The sequence below is a fragment of the Peromyscus eremicus genome, chromosome 11, assembly GCF_949786415.1.
Source record: "Peromyscus eremicus chromosome 11, PerEre_H2_v1, whole genome shotgun sequence".
Lineage (NCBI taxonomy): Eukaryota > Metazoa > Chordata > Mammalia > Rodentia > Cricetidae > Peromyscus > Peromyscus eremicus.
The window spans coordinates 38,747,763-38,774,236 of NC_081427.1; the positions used below are offsets into that span (position 1 = coordinate 38,747,763).

The following is a 26,474-nucleotide window of genomic DNA, read 5'->3' on the forward strand; positions in this document are numbered from 1 at the left end:
AAATGCGGCCTTGAGTCTGTGGTGTCTAGGCTATCAGTCTATACTACCTAAAAATGACAGACACCTTTTTATTGCTTGGATGTAGGGAGCAGTTTTCTATCATTTGGCCACTTAGTATATACTTAATAAGTAGTCAGAAGTTTGCAAGATGTGCCAATAAATATTTCATCCATGAACCTCAATATTCATAGATTATTCCTGATTTAGAAAAGGTCAAAGGTGTTAAATCTTACTAAAACTGTACATTGTTCTGTGCAATTTTATCCTTTAAATTAAGTGGAAAAACTAGTCCCAAAGACTGAGTCTAGGCCCCCGATGTATTTGCTGTAGCCCAGCACACTCTAAGGGCACATTGACACCCCTGAAAATAGAGGTTTATAATAGCAATACTGACAGGCCTTTAACTACTAAGTGGAGGTCTGAGCAGGGCCCCTCAGCAACACCAGCACTTGATGAGCAGATAATAAAATTCGTCTTTGAGTTTGAGCCAATCCATGCCAGCTTCAATCCTAACCGTGAATTAAACTTTGGCTGTTAGGTTTATTATTTGAAAAGTCATTTTCTTGATTTCATTCAAACATTTCTGATTTTTTAGAAAAAGCAAACGCTTATGTCGCAGCTTGGTTTTTTGCAGACTAATGACTCCATTAAGAAATATTTGCGGACTTGATCAAATGGGAATCAGTGATGCCTGTACTTGTCTAAATTTGCTCCGACTCTCTCAACTAGGATGCCCTCCTCCTAAGGGAGGGAACATGGCTGCAGGCAGAATCACACAATCAGTGCACATCTGCTTTCTAGGTCCTGCAGAGCCAGGTTGATGATTGGGTGAAGCTCCAGGTGGTCATCATTCACTCACAGCCTACAAAGTCAACACACACACACACACACACACACACACACACACTAATATGAAGGACAGACAAGATAAAATAAAATGTAAAAAACTCAACCCCCTAAGAGATCATGGAAATGGAAATGGCATATACATCATGTGGAGTCAGTTACAATCCTCCCATCTCAAGCCCAGGGAGAATTAGTGAAGACATGTGAGTCTTTCTTTCTTCAGAAGGGGTTTCATTCCCATGAGCTGTGAGCTCCATCCACTTTAGCACAATGTATAGAAGAGAGTCAGACCAACAGAAGGAAGAGACATGCCATGAAGATTATTAGTGGTAAACAGAGAATACGTTCTCTTTCAGTAGTGTGTACTGGACGTTAATGCCGACGCTAATTCACTTTAACAGAGAGATGAAAGTCTGAAATAGCTAGAGGAGAATATATACTGCAGCCATGACAGTCTTGACACCAACATGAAATCAGAACGGGAAACTAACATGGTGGGTTCAAGGCTTTCGGGGATCTTGTGTGTCAGATTTCACATTCTCATCGCCTCAAGGTCTTTTTCTTCTAACAAGTTTATGAGCTGAGAGAAGCTGTCTTTCAGTGCGTCCATGTCATCTACCGAGCAGGGCTGCAGAATCCAGCGTTTTCCACGAGCAAGTGGTTCAAGTTCAAAATATTTTTTGATCTGAAGAGAGAGAGAGAGGAGAGAGAGAGAGAGAGAGAGAGAGAGAGAGAAAGAGAGATACGTTAATAATTACATCAGGACCTTTTTTTTTCCCCCCTACCAAACTCATAAGTGATGAACTGGCGGGCATTCAGCGGAATTTATATGAACAGTCATGTCTGGGTGTTCCTAAGACTTTCTGTCCACAGCTGTTGCTTTAACAGGGTTATATGTTGTGACCCAGGAGGGTTTTCTTTGGGTGCGGGTGACCTGCTTGTGCGCCCCCATTCCAACTTTGCACTCAACGGCAGGGGCGTTGTTCCGAAGTCGGAGAAAGAATTACATGTACCCCAGGGCAGGCAGTGTTGTGAAACGGCACATGAGAGCCAAAAAAGATTCCACCTACTCTAGCCCCTGTGAGCCATGTAACCTTTGCCGTCTGACCCTGACAAAGTATGGGTCCTATCAACCACACGAGACAATCCAGAAAGAAACCAATGTCGGTGATCTTATTCTCTCACTCCCTTACATTTCTAGTGGACATTTCTGAGGGCTAGGAAAGGACCTTCTAGAAGAAAGACGAGGAGCCAAAGGTACAAGGGCTTAATGGTGCCCAGATGAGTCTAGATAAACTACCTGATTTACACATATGCATAGAGACTCTCAAGTCTTTTTCCGTCCTCGTCCTGACCACTGGGAGGGAAAGAGCCAGCCCTTGACTGAATCAGTTTCACACAGCCAGGGCGTGCAGAACTGCCCACTTTGCCTCAAGGGTTAGGATAAAGTCAAGAATTCTTCCGGGTCCTCACGCATTCACACACACACACAGCAGGCCAAAGTAAAACTTTGGACTTATCACTAAGGAAGGTTTTCTGAAACCCGCATGCCACTCCCCAGGGTTTCATTCCGCTATCACAAAGGCCAGACTGCTACCAGCAGAACCAACCTGTCCAAACCGGCTCACCAGAGCAAGGAGATAGACCCAAAAACACAAAAGGCTCTGCGGTTGTTATGTATCTTTTACTACTTTGTTGTTTGTTTTTGCTTTTTTAAACAGGGTCTCACTAGGTAGCCCTGACTGTTCCAAACTCCTCAAACGTGTGGCCAATCCTCCTGCCGCTGATCCCAAAGTATTGGAATTATAGGTGGACACCAGCATGTCTGATTCAGAAATACCAAATGTTGTACTAATTTGGAAACAAAAAAAAAAAAAAAATGCTAAGATTTTATAGTTCAAGGATATCTCTCAAAGTCCTGCTGATCATGGTGTCCCTGGCCTTTAATCTCGGCACTTGGGAGGCAGAGGTAGGCTGAACTCTGTGAGTTGACTTCTAGGCCAGTCAGGGGTACATAGTGAGATCCTATCTCCAAACAAACAAACAAACAAACAAACAAACAAACAAACAAGAAACAAACGAACAAACATACCCAAAAAGTCCCCTTATACACGTTTCAAATTGACAATGAATGCCCTTTTCATTCTTTTAAAGAAGCCTATGAGAACTGCAGGGCCATCTTGATTTGAATTCTGAAGAGTAAGGACAATTTATTTCATCCATAGATCAGAAAATGATGGCTGAGAAAACAGGCCAGAACAATTTTTCATCCCAATTGCCGCACAAATGATCTAAAGAGGCTACTTGCTTATTAAGACACAAACTGGAGGGTGGGGGAGGAGGTGGCTAAGCAGGTGAAGAGCTGGCTGTGACATGTGAGGACCAGGATTTGGGTCCTCAGAGCCCATGTAAACGCTGAGTGGGCGTGGCGGGCTACAATTCCAGCACCCTCAGAAGACTAACAAAGCGGACCCCTCGAGCAAGCTGGCTAGCTAGTCTGGCTGAATCTGTGAGTTCTGGGTTCAACTGCAAGATCCTACCTCAGTAGATAAGCTAGAGAGTGGCTGAGGGAGACCGCCAATGTCAGCCTTGGACCCTTCACCAGTATCACACACATGTAAGCATGCACACGCATATGACATACATGCAGATATATGTGAAAATTAAAAAACAAATAAGCAAAAAAAAAACCCCAAAAACCCAACACCCCTAAACACCAAACCAAAGAAGAACCTTCTCACCCCAATTCCATTCTCATAGTTTCTTTTCTTTATTGGATATTGGAAACGGTTTGCCTCTAAGAGTAATAACCATCAATGCCAGAGGCTAATCCTGGTCACAGAGGGCGAGCTGACAGGAAGAACCCTTGGTTAGCAGGTGATTAAAGAGCTACAGAAGAGACAGGGAGGGAATACAGCAAATGCCACAGCTAGGAGAGGATTTCCACAAAGGGTGTAAATCAAGCTGTTTGTCCACCTTCTCCCATTTTTAGATTCTACCAACAATCCCAGGAATCGGGACTGCCATGCTTCTAATGCCATCTGGTACTTGATGAATAATGCTTCCCATCAGATGATGATCAACAGGTAATATCCAAATTCTGGTACACAAAGTAAGCTGTGCCATTGACATTTCATAGACTTCATTCAAAAGGGCAGTTAAATAATACTAATTGAAGCCGGGCGGTGGTGGCACACACCTTTAATCCCAGCACTTGAGAGGCAGAGGCAGGCAGATCTCTGAGCTCAAGGCTAGCCTGGTCTACAGAATGAGTTCCAGGACAGCCAAAGCTACAAAGAGAAACCCTAACTTGAAAAAAATCAAGTAATAATAATAATAATAATAATAATAATAATAATAATAATAGTTGGAAAGAGCACTGATCATGAAAAATTCAGTAATAAAAAAAAGTAAGTAAGCAAATGTATCTCATCAGCAAGATTTCTCCTTAGGAATTCATTTAAAAATTGCACAGACTCAAGCTGGGCATGGTGGTACACACCTTTAATCCCAGCACTCATAAATCTGAGGCAGGCTTATCTGAGTTGAGGCCAGACTGTTCTCCATAGTGAGTTCCAGGCCAGTCAGGCCTACATAGTAAGAACTTGTCTCAAAAAGAATATCAAAATAAAACAAAACCAAAAATCACACAGAATAAACCTAAGAGCAGAATTCCTACTAATTTGAAAACAACATTGGGTTTAATGATCATCAAGTAACTGGTCATATTGTGCATTACTGACAGACATAAAACTTGTGAGTTCTAGCTTGCTTATCATGCAGGCACACTTGGAAGAGAATAAAGATGTCTAAAGGTGGGTCTCCCTGAATCCTAAACAAGGAAATGGACGCTTCGAAGGCAGGGTGGTCATCAGGCAGAGGAACCCGGCAGTGTTAAGCTGACGAATATGGTTGAGTAACTTGAGATTTTCAGCTCCGTAACCCAAGTGGGTACCTAACCCTGCCACAGTCTCCCAGCTGGTATTCGAAGGATTCCACACAATTATAATAATCATTTTTAAAACAAGATTTCAATCCCCAGATGCTGAGTACTGGCAGTTTCTCTGCTGCCGGAACACAGCCTTTCCCTGTCAGAGCTTCGTGTTTCTAAACTAGAGTTCTGCAGGGTAACAACAAGCAGGATGAAGGTTGACTGCTCTCATTCTGAATGCTTTCCCAGTTTTTGTTTTCTTATACTAACCTGACATCAGGTTCTACTTCCCCAGCATTATTACAATAAAAATTACAGTCACGCTGACTTTCTATCAGCAAATGCTTTTATTTTTATGTTGATAATCACTTTAAAGAGCAGTGGTTAAGTTTGACTAGTAGGAATGATGTGTTTGAATCTGTGCTCCCTTTCGAACGTGAAAAGGTGCTGCTGATGTATCCTTTTTTTCCAAGGCTGTTTTCTTATGAAGAGACACGTTCTAAATATGAACCTAAGTCTTTTGAAACACTTTATTGCTGCGTACATGTCATGGTTACTTGGAAGGTGCTGGAAGGAGGAGATGGCATTTGGGGGGAGTGACATCAGAATGCAGCTGCCTGGCAACCTGCAGTCACTTAGCTATTTTCGGGAGAGTCGCAGAGTGGCCACTGGTCAGTAGCCATGTGTCCACCCTAGAGATAGAAAAACAAAGCCACCGAACGCAGCCAACTGATTTTTAGCTCTGTCATCGGCGTCCTCCTCGCCTGGCACGTGGTGAGTGATCTGCATGACTAAATTCCATCACTCCCACGTTGAATCCACCGCACAGTCTTTTTATAAGGAAGACAGGGCAGCTCCGCTGTCGCTAATGGTCGTAGCAGCTGCTAAACCCTCCAGACGTCACACACATCCCTTGCCCAGGGCCGGGCATGGCCTTTATCTCTCCTTAGGTAGTGAAACCCTAAGACAGTCTTTCTCTGGTTGCAGGGTCACAGAGGCAATTGTGATGATGTTCTTACCCTCGCTTCCCTTTAAAATACTTTACTTCCAATTTCTGTGAGTAAATTTTTAGGAGGCATACATAGTTCCTAACTCTAATCATTAGCCTTTTGTTAACACCTGCAAACTTCCTTTTATTGACAGTGATAAACTATCTGCTTCCTGTCTTTGTTAGTAAGCTATGGAAGCAGTGTGCGCGCGCACATGCGCAGCGGCAACCTAGTTTTCTTTTATAGACTTGGGTAAGCCAGGGGTGGGATACTAGAGTTGGGTTTACTTTGTGTTTTATGTGAAATAGATTTAGGTTCTGAGCTTGGATATTTATAAGGAGAGCTCTGGCCCACATGAATGCGTGGTAACACATTAAAGACACCATCAGGGAGTGGCGGCGAGTCACGTGGGATCGTGCCATGCATTATACGACGTCACCTCTCACTCCACAGAATTAAATGCTACAAGTCCCGGTTGGTAACTGCTAAAGTTAAAGATGTTATGCCCCACCTCTGAGGCCTAAAACATCACCCGGGTGGCCGTGGCCTGTTGAGAACTGCCTACCTAGCCCCTGCGGTGCCTTTCATACCTGCCTGGGGGCCATTGACGGAAGCTGAGCATTTGCTTCTCCTGTTCTTCCCCACATCTAGAAGCATCACACACACACACACACACACACACACACACACACACACACACACACACTTCCTTTGTGAAACACCAGCAGACTTTAAGTGGCTCTTCTTAAGTCTGTGGATGGCTGTGACAGCGTGTAGTAGTGGGGTCTGAAGTAATCCATGGAACTTGGATAATTCAGATCCTCTAGGCTGGCTTATTATAGCTTCATTCATGCACCCGCCATCCCTCACGCACGATGGTAGTGATTGTGCCAGGGCAGTGGAGGGGGGCCGTGACCAGCCACCTGTGCCAGCGTGGTGGTGACTGAGGGTGCAGAGCAGAAGTTTGTGAGACTTCAAGACAGACTCACAAGCACGAGCGGCCACAGCCCGGCTAGAGGACTGTTTTCAGCACTTCTGGAATCGCAGGATTGCAGGTGACTGCTCCCGTCCTGGGCTCTCCAGTGATCATAAAGGACTGGTTACTGGTTAGTGATGTGTAGTTTCCAAAGGGCTTCCCATTCATCTCTGCTCTGTGACTATACTTCAATCAAAAGCAAGAAAAACGGGCGATTCAAATAAAAGGTGATATGGTTGTTTAGACTAGCTCTTACATTATGGGAAATAATTTGATAAGTATTCTGATAGGGGGCTACTAAGAAGACTTAAGAAATAAAGGCATATTCTCCAGAAAAGGGATCAGGGGTTGTTGGGAAGTTCAGGATGACAATTTCAGCTCCTGGAAACCAACAGGGGTGGTACATCAGCTGTCAATACAGTTGGCAGGGTGAGGACTGGGAAAAAGAACTATAGCCCGAGCCTGGTGTGGTGGGCCACACCTTTAATCCCATCACTCGGGAGGCAGACACAGGTGATCTCAGTGAGTTCGAGAGCAGGTTAGTCTACATAGAGTGTTCTGGGTTCACTTATGGACTCCATAGTGAGGCCCTGTCTCAAAAAACAAACACAAAACCAAAAGCCGTAGTTGTGGGACTTTGTATATAGAAGGGCAAGCTAGCTTGGAGGGCAACTGAGTTAGTGATCTTGATCACACCCCTTATCGTTTTCCTATAATTTTAAATACATGAACTGGTCCCCATAGATTTCTTTTTTTGTTCTCATGTGGTAACAGGAGTCAGGCTCTGGGTCTCGAATATGTTCGGCAAGTACTCTAGCACTGAGCTTCACCCACATCCTTTAACAATGGTTTCCGAGATAGGCGGGCATGTATGACTTTCATCTCTTTGTTCCAATTTCTGTGCCGTCACGAGGACCTGCACGGACCGCAATTTTGTCAGGCCTTTCCCATGACTGTTAAGGAAGCAACAGGAGTTCGCTCATCTCTACGCTGGCCCCTTGCTTTCATCTCTCCAGCAGATAAACCTGGTGTAATGACAGGGAAAGCCTTTTTAGTGATCCTTGTAAATGTGCTCCTGAGTCATATGCTGGGGTCTGCTGGCACCAGGACTACCTAGAGCTCATGTGTGTCTCCTCTTTGCAACTCTGGGAATGACGACAGCAAACTGTTGAAGTCATGCATGAAACCATCAGCACTTTGCAGTATTCTTACATCCCCCAAATCTTCAAGTGCAACTAACCAGTCCTTTTTTTTTTGGGGGGGGGGGCTTTTTAGACTCAGCTGTTAAACTGTTGCCCACTGAGTAAATTTTACCTTGTCTGTGTGCTTGCAAAGGGGGCCCATCGAGCTCTGCAGCCTTGATGCTGAGAGCCCCTGGGGCAGGCTTAAGTTGGTAACCTTCACCTAAGTCAGAGAGAACTGTGCCCATGCAGTGGCTCCAGGACGGGTCTGGAGATAGTGGTAGATCATCATTAAGAGTCTTCTGAATGCATTGCTGGCAGCTTGTTTAAAGAAGGATGCATAGCTGCCCTCTGTTCACCGTACTGCTTTTAGGATTCTGAAATCCTTAGAAATGTACTAAGTATGTCATTGAGGACAGAAATAAATAATACAAACAAAATCACTATGCAACATTCCCAAAGATATTGCAGAGGATGGACACTTACTTCTTACTGAGTACCAATCAGGTGCAGAGAATGGACACTTACTTCTTACTGAGAACCAATCAGGTGCAGAGAATGACTACTCATGTTTCCCTGAATCCGTGTTACTGTGTGAGTGCATGCAGGAAGGTGGATGCTCAGTTTCAGGAGGACTGTGGGTAACTTGTTTATGATACAGCTTCTTAAGGAAGCTCACGTTCAGTGCAGCTACCTGACCTTGGAATGATCACAAGCCAGACAAATGGCTTCAGGTTATTACCTGTGACTAAGCCTTGCCTTTATTGCAAGTCTCCTTCCCAAGCCAGTAACCTCTGTTGCATGCAGGATGCTATACGTTAGAACAATAATTATACAGAAACCCAGTTTCCCATTGCATAGGGAACTTCGCATGTCCCAGAATGGCCAAACCCAATGATCTCATTTGCTTTGGTGGCAGAATTTAGGAGCTGATAAACATTCCTAGATTTGTTTAATCTGTTAATGTGTAAGTATGGCACAAGCTACATCTATTTTCTAATTCTGATACACCTGACGGGCTTATTTTATTCTCCTCTCTAAAAAAAACCTGCTTATGAGATCACCATCCAAGAGGCAAAGATAGGCAGGATGCTTCTGGCTTTTAGGGAGAAGACTTAGTATTCCTGTATCTGCAACTGTTCTACACTCTTTCCAGTATACCACCTCTAGGGAGTCCAACCTGCAAGCCTTTGCCGAAACTCCTGCTTCTACCCACAGATGGAAAAGATCAGCCTATAAATGCCCACACACCACCCCTTTTGAGACAGGGTCTCACTGTGTAGCTCTGGCTGGCCTAGAATTCACTATACAGACCAAGCTGGTCTCAAACTTGCAGAGATCCACTTGCCTTGGCCTGTCTAGTGCATCGCCACACCTGCCCCGACCCCAATCATCTTTTAGAACATGGCAGAAGTCCTGTAATTTCAAGAGGAGACCTTAGAGGCTAGAAAAACCATTTAAGATTGGTGGGTACAGTCACAGTAGCCTTTGTGGATCACTATTACCACACCCAGGCACCATGAATGACTTATAAATAAAGTTTTATTGGAAGAGGGCATGCTCACTCACTTAAATATTATCTATGGTTGCTTTTATGCTACAACTACAAATTTGGGTAATTGCCACAGAGACAGACAGCATGTCACACAGCCTGGAATGTTCACTATCCAGGCTCTGGCTTAGAACATTTTGCTTTGTGTTCTTTCCAACCGGCACGCACAGGAGCGCGCGGTCCAGGCAATAAGCTTCTGGGACAGTTTGACCTCATTCTCCTGCTAGACCACTTCTTCCTCACTTGGACTCACACTTCACTGAGATGGACAATGTGCCTTTCCCAACCTGGCCAAGGCTCCAGTTATGATGTCAGATGTGGGAAATGGAGTCTAGCTGGCAGGTTGGCTGTCTCTACGCATAGTCATATTTTAATTCCTTTTTATGTTCAGCCTGTTGCTCTTAATGTAGAGAGTAGAGTTCCTAAGGGCCAAAAGAGCTAGCCAGGGCATAGGGAAATTTTCTACCAAGTCCCCTAATAATATACCCCAACAGGCATATAGTCCGCCACCTGTCACCTTGAAAACTTTGGTGTCCTTTAAGGACGGCTCTTAGGACATAGAGAGTAGTGACTGCCACTATGCAATTTTAAAAGGAATATATAATTTACTAAATGTATACTGTCTGAAGACTAGTTTTTTTTCCTGAAGATTTAGTGGTCAGCTTAAAAATTTACTATGATCTTTATAAACTTTTTAAATTCAGAGTACCTATAAGGATCTTTAGGTTCATTTTTAAGGGATTTAACTACTGTAACATTTTCTAATTCCATTTATCAATTTAATACATTTAATATCCTTTTAAAACATCCAGAATGTGTAGCAATCAAAATATCCTTAAGTAGTTGAGAAGTTTTAAAGTTTTTTTCTTCTGTCAAATTATTCAATGACTCTTAAATTCTGGAATATTCTAAATTCCATAAGTGGACACCTTCTCTGAATATTCTTTTTTTAATTTATTTTTATTTCATGTGCATTGGTATTTTGCCTGTATGTGTGTTGGGTCCCCTGGAACTGGAGTTACAGACAGTTGTGAGCTGCCATGTGGGTGCTAGGAATTGAACCAGGGTCCTCTGGAAGAGCAGCCAGTGCTCTTAACCATTGAGTCATTGCTCCAGCCCCTCTTCTCTGAGGATTCTAATTCCTTCATTGCTTGGTTGAATCTACAGTTCTTTAGCAAACATCTTTACATTTGGCTTTATAGGAATTTTGTTTTCGTTTATTGATATAAAATTTGATAATTTCACCCATCTAAAGTGTGCAATCCAGTCTCTCTCTCCCATATAGTTACAGAGCCGTGAACCTATCATGACCATCCAGTTCTAGAATATTCCACTTAGAAAAGAAACTCCTTATTAGCAATCATGTCTTAGCTCCTCCTTCAGCCAGTTCCTCTGAGCTTCTAATTTGATTTTTCTACTAAGGCTTTGTATGTTCTGAACATTTCACACACTGAAAACCATACGTGTGGCCCTTTGTGAGTGACTTCTTTCGGAGTTTTCAGGGTTTGTCCACACATTGTAATGTGTATTAATCCCGGTCTCCTTTTTATGGCTGAATTATACTCAAGTGTTTGAATAGCTCTCACTTCATTCATCCTCTCGGCTTACGGACATTGGGGTTAGCTCTACTTTTTGACTATTGTGAATGATGTTGATAGGAAACATGTTCAAGTTTTTGTGTAAATACATTTTCATGTCTCTTTTATCTTTTCAATGAGTAGAATTTCTGAGGTTATATGTTCACTCTCTGTGGCCAAATACTCCTACATCTTTTGCAAGGATATGTATCTTGTGTATTGATTCCTGTATATTGGAACAAACTTGCATTCCTGACATAAAATCAACTTGGTCGCACAAATATTCTTTATATTTATATATATATATATATATATATATATATATATATATATATATATATATGTTGCTGAGTTCATTTGTTAGTATTGGAAATTCTTATTTATTTACATAATGTGTGTGTGTATTGCCATGGCACCCATGCTAAGGTCAGAGCACAACTTGTGGGAGCTGGCTCTCTCTACCATGTAGGACCTAGGTATCCAACTCGGTGCCAGGCTTGGTGGCAAATTCCTTCCCCAGCTGAGCTATCTTGCCAACTCTTAGTTGAGGATTCCTATATTTACAGTCACAGGAGATACCAGCCTGTAGTTTGTTTTCTATATAATATTTTTGTCTGGCTCTAAGATTATAGTAATCCTGGCCTCACACAATGAGTTGGAAAGTATTCCTTGAGAAAGATTGTTCATTTAAAAAATACTTCGTAGAATTTGGTCCTGGTCTTTTCTTGTGGGTCGATGTTTTGATTACTAATTCAACGCCTTTACTTGTTAAGGTCTATTCAGATTTTTCCATTTTCTTTTAACTTAAGCTGTTCATAATCCTTTGAATGGGTATATCTAATCTGGGCTATCTAACTCACAGGGTATAATATATACATCTAATCTGGGCTATCTAACTCACAGGGTATAATATATACATCCAATCTGGGGTATCTAACTCACAGGGTATAATATATACATCCAATCTGGGCTATCTAACTCACAGAATGTGCACACCTAGTCTGGGCTACCTAATTCACTGGCAAGCGGTTTTCACACCATGCCCCAGTAATTGCATTTATTCCTGTTAGGTCAGTTGGCAATGGCTCCATTTTCAACTCTCATCTTGTTGATTTAAGTCTTCCTTTTTTACTTAGTCAGTTGGATAAACTTTGGTCAGTTTTGTGGATATTCTCAATGAATTCATTTTTTATTTTATTTCTTTTCTCTATTGTTTTCCTAATTTCTGTTTCATTTCCTTCCACTCTCATTTTTCTTCCCACTGGCTTTGACTTTATATTGAACTTTTTCTTAAGATTCCTAAGGTTATGCGAACTTTTACTTTTTTTATATTTTAATTAGTCCTCTGATAATTTTATCCAATTGTTTTGATCATTTTTACCTTCCCAGATACGACCTCCCTCTCCCTTCTCACCCAAGTTTTTGCTCTCTCAATCAGGGCCAGTTTGTGCTATCCAAATATTCTTTGATCTGTGGCCTTCCACTGGAGTGTGGTCCAGTTATCAGGGACTACACTCTTGGAGAAAACCGACTCTTCCAACTTTCACTTTAAAGGTTATTCTCTTGGATCACATACCCATGTGACTGTTTTAATCTCCTTTGTTGACTGATTGGAGCACAGGGAGTTCTATATTCTTTTCATGTTATTTTTCAAGACTGTATCTCTTATTAAGTATAAAAAGAAAATCCAGTTAAGCACATATATCTCACAGCTTGTAATTTCTACATTCACTAGAGCTAACGACACACAATAAGGTACAAAAATCAAAATGTTGATTTGTTTTTCACGCACAGCACAGGAGTCATAAGTTTACAGGCTGAAGACAGGGGCCCTGGCTTACTTCTTTCTCCCCCACATCTATTTAACTAGTTCCATAATCTGGATTGTTAGCTGCTTACTTCTGGCACCACATTTTGAGTCCCCGAAGAAGTTTGCGGCTCAAAGACCAAGATGCCCAATGTAAAGTTTCAAAAGATAAAAATGATCCAGTGGTTCACAAAATGGAAATAGACCTTGGTAGAACAAACCACGTGGGCTTTGAGGTTCACAAGGCCATCGAGGTGAGGTCTGCTTTGTAGGTAGCTGTGGCAGAATGGGAATGCTGAAGAAAGGCTCTGGGAGCTGCGGGCATCTAGCTATCGTAACAGCATGAAGCTAAGATACAAAGTCTGAGCACAGGGCTGGTACATGGAGGAAGAATAAGTGCAGAAAAGTAAGTCTGGCTGCCTAAGAGGCTCTGGATCGCATGGCCCAAGGCCCATAACCTGTGAGTTCTTCAGTTCTATGAGTCATTGTTTTCCTTACACCAGGCATTATAAATCACTCCTGTATAAATTAATGAGAGAGGTATCAGGCTTGGTAGAATAAAACATCTCCACAAGTATGCGGCAAACTCCGTTTTCAAAGACGATAACCCCAATTTGGATAATTTTTCTCTAAATTTTTCATATGTAATGGACCTTCGTTCCTTGGGAACACAGACAATGAAAAAAAATTGTTTTGTTCTCTCTAATGTACCTACTATATTGCTGGCCACAGCAGATACTCGTTTATTTCTTTTAAAAATGGACTTCGAGAGCTGAACTATCATGACAAAGACAGCGAACAGGGGCCGTGTTCTCCCCACACTAAAATGTCAGTAAAAGAAGGAAACAATATCAGAGTGGAGTTACTGCTCTAATTAATCAGGTCAAGGTTTCACACAGAAGGCTGATCTCATAAACAGTTTCCAAACTGTAGGTCTAATTGGTTTAAACTCTATTACACACATGCCCACAGGCAGCTGCAAGTTGTTTTGCAAACAGAAAAGTAAACAACCTCCCATGGAAAAGAAAACCACTCCAAAAACCTGCAACCAATAGGACACTTGTGTTTCGAGCCGGTTCCTTTAATCTGTGTCCAAACAAAGCATCTAATTCTTATCTCAGAGAATGGGAAACACTGACAGACACAGAAAGGGGAGCCTCAGGAGTGCGCTTGTCTTTGCATGCAGGTACAGGCAGCCTTTCAATAGCCATCTATAACACCATTAATTACAGAGGCAGCCGTGCTTCAGCCCCACACCGTTTTCTTCTCGTCTCTCCCTCCTTCCTGGAATCCTCCCACTTCACCCTTGCAGAAGGGCACTCACTCTCGGTACCAAACACTTTTAGGATATTATAAACGTGATGCTTTCTCCTTTTGATTATAATTTCTCTTTTCTTATGGAAGCAGATATGGTGAGGATCTCTGAAACCTATCGCCGAAAAACTTTTTCCTGGCCATACAATGTGGCCGTTGAAGAGTCTTACCTATATGTATGGGAGCTAGTCAAATATGTACTAGACAGGAAAGGGAGTTAATGAGTGAAAAACCCAAACACATATCAGAGACAACCAATTAGCTTGTCTGAAACACAGGCTTGTAAAGCTATCAGTAACTTATAAAATGGTCTGCTACACACGAGTAAAATGGTGCTTAAATGACTTGCCTAACTAGATGCAGTCACCATGAAATTGATTCTTTTAAGTTTTCTTTTTTTTAAACTTAATAGCCATTAACTGTGCATATTGATATGGCTGGCTGGCTGGCTATCTTGGTATTATAAAATGCAGGCTGAAGATATGAGTTCTACGTTTTATGAAGTTGGGGGGGGGTGAGCACTTGAAAAAGAACAACGACTCATCAATTACCGACAGTGGTGTCTGCCTCAGTAACTAAGATGGGTCAACACAGATTCTGGCCCTTCTGCCGTGCTGAAAGCTTTGATTGGATTGCCAGATGCTTTCCCGAGGCATTCCAATTCTGAGTGTATACTCTGTGTTGCAGGAAGCACTTCTTGCCCAACATAACCTTTGCTTGTGTCGAGAGAAGAAGGAGAAGGAAGCTTAGTGTTTCAAAGCCACCATGTGTCACACACAGAGCATCACATTTGTTCTCCCGAAGACTTATTTTATGAAACATTCTGTGTAACTCGAGGTTAGCTGACCTGTGAATGACAATTCCTGAACTTATTTCATACTGTGAACTTTCTGAAAAGTCTGTTGTGTATTATAATAGATTTTTGGCTCTGGCTCATATTCCGCCTGCTTGATTATATGGCTCTATGCTACAAACAGACATTAACCAGTTGATCTCCAATCAGACAACCCGGAGGATATGCTTCGATTCTGTTGGGTCTATTTTCTCTGCTTATCCAAAATGCAGTTCACCGAACCACTGCTAGCTCCCCAACACAAAGGATTCTACCTCCAACTCAACAAAATATAAGGTAATAAACATAGTTAATCAACAGTGACAGAGGATTACATACACAAAAATTCTCAAAAAAAAAAAAAAAACCCCAACACACTAGTTTATATGTTCAACTTTATCTGATTTTCATAATGGATGAGGTGTCCACTGAGGTGCTGGTATGAGAAAGTAGCAGTGATAACCTGTCCAAGTAACCTGTGGAATCCAAATAAACATGGTCACTGTGGGCCTGTGGCACTATGGCAGCACTCTGGCCTAACAAGACAACATTCGGATGCTGGGGCCGATTCAGATTTGGGGGCCTTAAGTGGGAGACAGGCAAATATGGCAAGCAGTGAGTTGTTCAGTTGCCAGTGGATGGAGCCAATGTCTCTGTCCAGTTCCAGCAGTATTCCAAGGATGTTCCTGTCAGTGGTCTGTCATCTGGCCACAGAGTGACGGTGGAAACACGAGGAAGAAATGTAAAATAGGAAGGTATGGCAGCTCAGGGTTGGGGGAGAAGAGCCTACCCACCTCTCGGCCCCACACCTGACCACAGGGGACAGCGAACACATGATCTTGCAACCAAGTGCCAGGCTTTCAGTAATGGGGAGAGAATTTCTTTCCCTGTTGGCAATTCAGCCAAAAGCCTCATATCCTGGCAAACTTAGAAATATGAGCTTGGAAAGAGGCAGCCCAAGGCAAGAAAAGCTAAGTGGTAATCCATCCGGAGGAATTTTAGCAGAAACCCCACATAGAACCAGTTGAACTTAGTCTCAAGCCTGTGAAAGGCAAGTCTGGAGATCATTACCACAAACATAAAGAGAACACCAGAAAGGGAGGTACAAAAGCCAGAGACTGTATTTCCCACAGTACTGTTCGTGTGGCCTGGGGTCCTCGTCATCCCACAATTAGTCGAAGCCACTAATTATCAACCATGGGAAGAGGAGAGGCAATCACAGTTCTCAGGGGACATCCAGCAATGGCTAGGGATGGTACTAGCTGCCACAATGGGGGAAAGGATATGGGGAGAAGGCCCTAGTGTGTCTAGACCAATGTTACTGCTCCACATTCCATAGGGAGATCACCCCCTCCCCTCAACAAAGAACTCTCTAGCCTTCAAAATGAACAATGCCAAGGCTGAAAGATCTTTAATTCAAAATTCAAAGAACACAGGTCATGTTAATGATTCAGTTCTCGGTTGAGTGGCAAGAAGTGTCAGGCTCTTCCCGAAAGTGAGGAGATTTAGGATCTAAGCTGGACAGGTAGACAGCATGGAACAAGCGGTACAGGCGACAGTTCCCACCCTCTGCCCCCTTCTGTTTAAAGCGAATAACCAACATGTATCAGCAGGGCCAAGTCTGTATCCATCAAACCAGGCCGTAACTCGTGTGGCAAGGAAACTGCCCCCATCTACTCACCCTACACAGTCCCTGCTTCTGGCTAAGGGACAAGAGAAGTGACTTAGAACAAGTCTTATATAATGGGATGGACTGGTAGATATTTTCTGGATTACGTCAGTAATGATATTTGCCACATAACTAACCTAAGAGAGGGACGGCGAAACACAAAGCCATCACCGGTAAGGACAAAGCTTTGGCTAATTTAAAAACAATACACAGTTAGAATAAAGGCTCTGTTGATTAGCCTCCTCTTAATCATCTAGGGTTAGCTGAGACTTCATTGTCCCAGTACAAGATGATGCTTGAAGCCTCCCACACAATGGGTTTTGACAGGCCATGCAAATCATGGCAGACGCTCATGACTGGTGGACTGTTTTTCTACTACGTCTGCTCCTAAGTTGCTTCACAATTCTCATGGCAATCATATTTGTTCTTATCATTAAGTAGCTTAATTAATGTGATGCCAACAGATGAAATATGAACTTGAAAAGATAATGCCCATTTCTATGAAAAATTAAATGGAAGGTATTCAAAGAACTTAATAAAGCAAAGTCATTAAAAACAAACTGCTCTTGAATTAGATTTCAGTTAGACATTTTCCAAAACTGATAAGGATTGGAAGGGAAGATGGCTTCAAGTACCTGTATCTCACGGTTCTATTTTAAAGAAACAGACCGCTGAATGAACATCAGAGAGGAATGGCCACACTCTATACAGTGTTAGAAACAGAACACAGAACTCGTACTAGTGGCCAATCATTCGAGAAAAATCTGTCTCAGTATGAAAAGAATAGTGTTATCTGTACGTTTAAGTTTTTTTAAAAAGATAGTTAAAATAACTTCAATTTTAATCAATTCTTTTCTGTTTTTCCAGTGCCGGGAAAGGAACCCAGGGCTTTACTGATTGATGCTAGGCAATCACATGCCCAGCAGCACCCACATTTGACTAACTGGTCAACTATTCATTGAGATGAGGCCAGTGGGCTGCTGTGGACTCACAGCTCTAGATTGCCAACCACACTTTTCATCATGTCTGAATCAAAAGCTGTCTTGGAGGGGAAGTCATTAACACTCGCTGTGGTTTGAGGTTCAGGGTGCTATACGAAACACGTCCACTGTCAGAATCAATACTCATGTCTATCACCTCACATCTTCTGGTGAAGGGAAGCAAAGTCTAAATAAATGAAATTAAAATGCTCAAACCCACATTCACACATACCCACATCATGACAGTTTCCTTAGAAACATTCACGTCTATAAACACATCTTACAAATGGATATTGCTTTAGTAAATGTTTAATTATTTCTGAATGAATTTGAAATGGTATTTTCCCTTTCTTTCCTTTTTTTTTGGGGGGGGGAAGGGGGGGAACAGGGTTTTTCTGTGTAGCCCTGGCTGTTCTGGAACTTGCTCTGTAGACCAGGCTGGCCTTAATCAGAAATTTCTCTGCCTCTGCGTCCTGAGTGTTGGGATTAAAGGTGTGCACCTTGAAACAGTGTTTTCTAACTAGAACCTTTGCCTATTTTCTGGGCCCAGAAACAGAAAGAGAACTATAAAGTACATGCATCAGTGAGGAAAACTACCCTGTGCTTTTCTTAACCAATGGCTTGCATCATCATCTTCCATATTTATAGTTCTCTATGTAACAGGATTTTTAGTACATAGTACTTTATGTTACTTTGAAGTTACCACATTTCTTTAAAAACTTCTCATATTGACTTTTCTATTTACAAAGTGATGATTCTAGACATGGCTTGAAAATAAAGCCTGTTAGATGCCAGTATCAGAAAAAAAGACAGTTTGTACCTAGTACTAATTTCTTAAAGTACAGGGTAGGTGTCAATAGGAAGGTGACATACATTAATGCATGGGAGTGGCACATAATACTATATGCTCACAAATGCTATCTTTAGACTAGGAGTCATTGGGTACCTTGTCTTTATCATGTTTAGCATAAAGGACCTGGAGTCCTTTATGAGTTTCAGAGTTCTTGAAACAGATTTACAAACTTTGGGTGCCCGTATATAATCTATTCTTTTGCATGAAAGGAGGAAAATCCGTATTTGAGAAACACATTCTTTCTTATTTGACTCCAGATCGACAACACTCATAAGCTGCACGTCTCTTAGCGGTTAAACACAGTGCAAGCGTTTGCATCAAACATCTGCGAACTCTGAAATCTCTTGCAGCTGCTGAAATACTGGCGTGTGACTTCTTACACAGCACTACAGATGACTGACACGTAGCAACACGTCATACTGCTCTTCGGTGACCTTCTGATGGGAGCCAGGTGACAAGACAGACCAGTTAGAGAAAGCGTCGTGCTTTGGGCTGGGGGTTTGCTTGGTTATGACAGGACCGATGATTTCAGTCATCGGGACATGGGATACTTCCTAGGCGCCTGAGGAAAGCCAAGGACATGGAAGACGAAGCGGTAGGGCCTGGGTAGGAGCTCTGCCAGAGGTGGAGACAGACATGAGCTAAGCCAGCTCTTTGCACTCCCACAAATTAAGTTATTAAGGCAAGGAATTATTTCAAGCACCAAAAGACACAACTTATTAACTAGCACTTATGAAAGAATTGAACACGGTTGTCTAAGCGAGTAGATTTTCTCTGCAGGCAAGGCAAAGGAATGGGCTGCTTATGCGTCTCGTGGTTTTTATGAAGCATCACAAATCAGACACATAGCCCAAGTCAAAGCAGCTCATTTGTGCTGCATCATAGATGCTTAAAAATATTCCTATATCTGCACAAAGCATAGAAAGCTCTTTGGAAAATCATGAATCCCTTGCACACCCAATATTCCCCCTCTCCAATCCTTCCCATCTGCCAGCTGGGTTTCATTTGAAGAATTTCACACTGAATATAAAGTGCTACTTTGACCATGTGTCTCCAGAAATGTGAAGTTATAGTCTATTCAGCTCGCACGGAAGTGATTGACAGAGAAGGGATTAACCAACTGGATGTCACGAGGCAGTGAGGTTCCAGGTTACTGTACTTACACGCGAGGCTAGCAAGGCTACGGCTTCCCAGCAGGGGACTTACTTTGTACTTAACCACTCAGTGACCACTATGCCCGGGATTCTTTTCTTTGTGTCCCTACACACCACGTTCATCTACTTCCACATCTGTAAAATGGGAATACGGAAGCCTTCCTTAGAAACCCCTTGCAGCAATGCCCATTTGCTGAAACACAAACTGTATGTGTAATGATTGGTCTCCAGGTTTAAGAACTAAGTCAGTGGAAAGTATGCATGGCTCTGTGTATACCTTCCTGTGTGTGTCTGCGTCTTTTAGGGGTGGGAGAATACCAGAGAGAATGGGCATGGAGAAAAGGATAGACAGGGGTTGTCTCAGTATTTCTTTAATACAACGTTACTATTTCGGCTAATGATACCTCTCAAACATGGAAAATGTTGTCTACACACAGTATTCTGGAGACATTCTTAGAGCACCTAGAAATGTCTCAAATATCATTGCCATGGAAGTTCTTCCATATAAAGCAGCCTCCCCGCGACTTAAAAAAAAAAGTTACCCATCTTGCTTCAGACTTCTAGTGCTGAGGTGTTACCAGATTCGAACATGATGTTACACTCATACATTTATTTTCTAAGCTGGCCTTTTGCACCTTTAGCAGCAGACCACTCCATCACACTTAACACACCCACAGGATGTATCACCACAGACCAGACTACTTCCTAGGTAGTGAGGACTGAGGGAAAAGGGATGTGGTCATTGCCTTTTGAGAAAGGTATAGAGGAGCTATCAGTCTTGCTACTGGACTCAGTCTCTAAACTAATGAACTTGTCTGGTTTTTACAACTTAGAAGTTTTCTAGAACTTCATCTTTACTGAAGCAAAAACATACCTTTGAATATACCAAGGAGCAGGAAGGGGATTAAAGAAAAGAACACTGGCAGACATATACAATATTTAGTCACCTCACATCAGAAAATCCAATAGATGCTTGCTGTTCTGATGGGAAAGCTATAGCTGATAACTCTCTGTAATGGTATCTACACATACAACAGTGGACGCTTTCAAATCATCTTACTTAAGAAACAAAGGCTTTTATCTTGTATAAACATTTTGAGAATTTAATTTTTAGGCCAATAAGGAACATTTAAATTACAATAATGTGCCCATTTCTGGAAGGCAGGTGGTCTTTCAGCCAATCAAGTACCCCTCAGGATTCTTCACTTACACGAGTGAAAAGCTAGACTCCAGCTTACCAGCATTCAGTGCTCAGGAGGGAATTTCCCATCATCGGTAGAACCAGCACTTCAGACCTCACACAGAAGTAATATCCCCCACCCTCTCATCTGTCGATTGCCTTTTGCAAGAAGGAAGATTTAGAGGAGATCATTCAAAGGGCCATGTCCGAGATCTTTCTCTATAGGGTGTCACATGGTCTTACAAGTCAGGTTCAGTCTGCTGAAGGCTATCCAACCACTTTATAGCATTTTAATACTAGGGTCTTCACTCTGTTTAGCTCAGAGTGGCACTATTATGCATTCCCACCAGAAATACATACAAGTTTCAGTTGTCGCACATCCTATAAATAGCTGGAGTCAGGTTAACATCTAATCATTCTATTATATATCGTACAGTGGTTTGAGCTTGCATTTCTCTGATGACTACTGACGTTGAACATCTTTTTATTTGCTTACTGGCCAGCTAATACAATATGGTGCCTACTGATTTTGGTGACGTTCAATTTGTCGAATTTCCCTGTTATGGCTTATGTTTGATATCATGTCTAACAATAATTTGCACCTAACTAAAAATAGATTCAGAACTTCATTGAATGTGAAATTTTGTCATGGATTACTCATTAGATCACTCAGTGTCTCCCATGGGAAGAAAAACATTTAGAATTATGCTAGTACAGCTTTTACTTCCCTTTGACGACAAATCTACCCTCTTTTCCTATAACAAGAAAAATGTTAGAGATCATGATTCCTTGACTCTTTTATTTTCCCAAAACTCATTATGAAACTCAATTGGAGTAACAATTTGACCCCCAGAGTTGGTATTGCTACAGATGTTTTTCCTAGGCTAGGAATATGGGTCCACCGGAAAGCACAGCCTTAGCATGCAGGGGCCCTAGGTTCAATGTCCAGTAAAACACACACACACACACACACACACACACGCACACGCACACGCACACGCACACGCACACGCACACGCACACGCACGCACGCACGCACGCACGCACATGCACGCACATAGTGGGGATGTATACGTCCTGATCTTTTGTTTCTATCTTTGGTCACTATTTTCTTAGGAAGTCACCTGCAAGTCTTTGCAGAAGGAGGTAGTGGGCCAAACAAACAAACGTTGAGGCAGCGTCTCAGCCTGAGGTTGAGCATTGGTGCTTGGTCTTAGCTCTGCTGGCCATAACCACTTAACAGAGCACACCAGTCCTCCCTGGCAGCCTTGTCTCGAGACAGTCCTACTATGTTAGAGGCTTAAAAGTGTTTGGCAATACTCTTACTGCAGTGTATAGATTCTAGTTTTAACCGAGTCGTTTCAGTGTAAGAAACGCAATTGAAATGTATTTGAGGAATGGGTGTTTATATACTACAGAAAGAAAAAAATTCTTAAACAGAGCAAATCTCTTATAGCAAACTCCAAGGGGCTAATCAATTGCTTTGTTATTTAAAGGAAATGATGCTCATAATGGCTTTTTAATAATAATTAATCCCCTTCTCTTCTGTGGTTCACAGTTTGCACCCACTTGGGGTTGTAGGGAGATGGAATTTTAACTGCACTGCCAAATTTCTATCTTCTATATATTAGATGTCACCTGACATTTTTAATAATGCTGCATGATCAACTAACTCTAACAATACCCCAAAATAATCTTTCAGTGTGGTGAAGGGAAATCTAAGGGGGGCAAAGCTAAAGTCTATTTAGTCATAAGACTTGACTAAACTCCGTGAGACCTAGTTTCCACATCTCCAAAAAAGAAAAAAAAAATCCAGATAAGCAACCCATCTTTGAGAGCATTCCAAGCAGAACACACACATAGAAGCCTGTCTCTACCTTTGGGTTTCTTCATTACCATCACTGAGGCAAGTTTCCCACATGACAGTACTGGACACTCCAGCACAGGAACCCTGTGACACAATCTGGGTTCACTGGTAGCTGCCCATATATGGTAGGAGTCCCCAAGGAGCCAGAAATTGGGAGAAGGTTGCGGACTCCTGGGTGATCTGGATTTAACTGGATAGACATCTGCTACATGCCAGACACTCTCCCGAAAGCTCAAGACACAGCAGCAAAGAAAGCAGAGCAGCTCCAAACTCCTGGCCCTTACGTTTGAGTGATAAAAGACAGGCTACACACATGAAAAGCCAGTAAAATACCATCTGGTACACCAGACCATGATGGAAAGGACTGGAAAGATGATTCATGGGTCTATAATACACAACAGGGTGGCCCATCTTCCACAGAGTTCCTGGACTTCTAACTTCTAGCCAAGTGGAGTACAGTCGACTTAAACCTGCCTGCTTTCATCATCCCTGTGTTGTCTGTTCAAGGTACTCCTTTTAGGGCTCTCTCCCTGTCTTCATGTGGGTGGTAGTCCAGTGTCGTCGTTAACTGGATCAGAGGCAGAGCCATCTATATTCAAGTTCCCCCTTTACCACTTACCAGAGGCTTGATCTGGGGTAAGTTCCTTAACTTCTCTAAGCCTCTGGTTCTAAATTAGGGCATAATAATAACTATTATAATACCTAAAAATAAAAGAATCATACCTATCTTACAGAGTTCATTTGCAGATACATAAAGTGCTTAGAAAAGTGCCTGGCACTTTCCCCCCTCTTCCATCAACAATACTAGAAACAGTTTTGCTGAAGACCCAACTCCAATGCCATATGTTGTGCTCTACCCATTGCAGCTGAAGATGTCCCCTCTTCCAGTTCTGCATGGCAGCCATTCATACTATGCTACACCCATATACACAGATGATCCTTCCTCACAACGCCACAGCTCCCGAGGGCTTATCCATCATGCACTTTTCATCTTTCTCTTTTTTTTTTTTTTTTTTTGCCTGTTCTTTCTTCTTTGTGTTTCTGGTACTTCATTACGCATCTACACCAGTGAGTGGCCAGGACAAGGAAACACCAACACCCTCTGCAGGGTGTACAGCAATCGTGAAATCTGTCAGCATTCCTGAATGTCTTCTTTGAGGAAAACTTGCAATAGAGGCAAAAAAAAAGATGCCCTCCCAGGACTCACACTCTAACTTGGGAAGCAAGCACTAAGAAAAACATCTCGAGCCGAACAACCACAGTCCTACCCACTCCCCGACTCAGGGGCCCAGAATGCTATCTCCTCCAGTGTGCCACGTGCTAATTTTTGTGGCTCAATTTCTACTTACCCAACAGATCCACTTAGGAACCTCTTCTTGCTCGCTCTCCTCTGCCTCCCTTCTTTGAAGGCCCTTCCTTCCCTTAAGCACCGATTGATTACTCATCCCACGTCTGCACACCCTTTGATTCTTTCTTCATGTGAATTTTCCAGAAGGAAGGCAGATTTTGGGTCTGAGAGAGCTTTTTCCGCAAAGCATGCCCTCTCATTCTCTTGGCTAAGCCCGCATCTGGAGCAGGGCCCACGTGGACCAGATGCTCAGTGAGGACTCGCTGAACCAACTGCTAACAAAATAAGCCAACAGTCCTCTCTTCCCTTTCTTGCTCTTTATCTTTGGACAAACGCTGGAGCATATAGCTAGCCACACCAGGCTACAGCAAAGGGAGATGTCCCCAGAGACAAGGCAGGGTTGTCTCTCACTTACTTATTCCGTTTGCTGAGGACTTTATTATGTAGCAGGCACTGTGCTGTGGACAGAGACCAACAGGCTCTGAAAGACTCACAGGCTGCCAGGGGACAAGATAAAAACTCTCAGGTGTGTTGCATGTGTATGGAAAGGATCAAAGTCACCCCAAGATGTGGGATTTACCTATATGGAAAGTTACTAGTGCATGCAAGAGTTGATCCGATTTATAGATTATGAGAATGTAACACAAAAGGACCTTTAAAACCACAATCTAATATGTATTATTAAACAGTTTTAACAATAGCTACATTGTTCTGGGAAAATCTGTTGCTCCTAAAAGCTTTTACTTTTAAGACCCAAAAAAATAAGAGATTCCCATCCTAGCTGTTTCTGTCTGCATACTTTAGTTGTGAAAATTTAATAATTGGAAGAAATGTAAAATATGAATCACTATCATACTTAATTCTCGATTCTTTTAAGACTTTGGCCTGGGAAGAATAATTTCACCCACAACAACATTCAACGTATACTTCAAATTTCAGTATGCCAAGGAAGAAAGAGCAACCATTTTGTTCTCAAGCTGGCTTCTGACTTGCTGGCTGCCTTTATGTGCTCACCCTTTGCTTCCCAATTTGGCTTCTGTTCTAAAGTAGAAGTTCTAAAACTCTTAAGACACTCAGAACAGATTTAATTAAGAGAACATTTTAAAATTCAACCTGGCTGTATCTACAGGCAGAATGAAAATATAGAACAGAAAGAGAAATGGAAAATGAGGTCCCAGAACACAGATTATTAGATTTTTTTTTTTTTGAAATTATTAACTAGGACAGAGGGAAGCAACACCTTTTAAGGCACTGGTATTAGTACTAAGCCTGGCCAGCAAACACGGGCCTAAGCTAGTATTCTGAAAAGCAAAGGCAGAGATTCTCGATCGGAACAAGCGACAGGCTGGATGGTAGACAGAGACCCTATATCACTGCACTCAAAGGGTCTTAACGTCCGTCCCAAGGAGGGACAAGGCATCACCCGGAGAAAACGGACAGACGACTCAGGACATTTCTACAATGACAACTGTTGATCCTTCAGACCACTGCAGTCTGGTCTGTGTGTCAGAGATGTGGCCTACCTCTATCCCAAGCCACCGAGGCTCAGTAGTCACACCGCTGTATAGGAGACAGTACAGGGGGGGGGGTGGACGGGGTAGGGGTGCATAGAGCTTCCGTTTGCTCTGGATTCCGTCTTAGGGGAAGACAACCGTTTTCATTTTCTTTTCTTTCTGGGGAACAAAAGCACCAGATAGGAAATTCGGTCCCTTTGGAAAAGGACCAGCCATTTGTTCTCTAGCAGACCCTGAAACCAAGGAGATAAGGGAAAGTGGATCTCTGGAATTGCCTGAGAAAAGCCTTTTAGGCCCGACTGTAGCAACTTACTTGAGAGCTGCAACTCATTAAGCGTGTCTCTGATATCACTTCAGATATGAAGATTAGTGGAACATGCCGATAGACTGAATCATCAAAAAGTTCTCTTAGGAATTTCAACATAGAAGATTTGATGGAGAATGACTCCATCAGCTCAAGCCTGTATGGGGAGAGATAAGGTGAACACGCCTCGTAGACAAGGGCTTCATTCTTCAGAGATGGGAGCTCCGACTCAGGTGCTGCCAGTGTGTGCTAGGAGCCTGCACTGACTTGGTGGCATTGGCCGGACATAAACTCCAAGGCCCCTGCCTTCACAGAGCATAGTAGTTAAAAACTCCACATGTTACTGCCATTCCAGGGGCCCAACAGCAGGGATCAGAACTCCTTTAAAGACTGCTACTCGTTTATTTCCTTCAATCCGTTTTGCTCCAGTAGGCAGTACTGTGCCAGGGTCTGGCTTGAGAAGAGCAGCTATGACAAGGCTTCGCCGATGCTCAGAAGTAGCTGCACGGTGCCTCAGTCTCGTCTCCAGAAGGATGTAGCAATGTTTGGGTCCCTCACTTGTCAAACTCCTCTGACGGAGGAAGGAAGGGGGCCCTCTTG

General features: G+C 42.6%; 1 protein-coding gene across 4 annotated transcripts in view; it reads right to left on the reverse strand.

The window, feature by feature from the left end:
• Window positions 1-1,146: 1,146 nt before the first annotated feature.
• The window catches only part of Arl15 (ADP ribosylation factor like GTPase 15), a 385,180-nt gene continuing 359,852 nt past the window's right edge, over window positions 1,147-26,474 (reverse strand). For all 4 annotated transcript variants that reach the window (XM_059276704.1, XM_059276701.1, XM_059276702.1 and 1 more), the window contains one exon: window positions 1,147-1,531. In XM_059276704.1, the coding sequence (XP_059132687.1) occupies window positions 1,379-1,531 (153 nt within the window). In that variant the 3' untranslated portion in view covers window positions 1,147-1,378. The remainder of the gene's footprint in view (window positions 1,532-26,474) is intronic.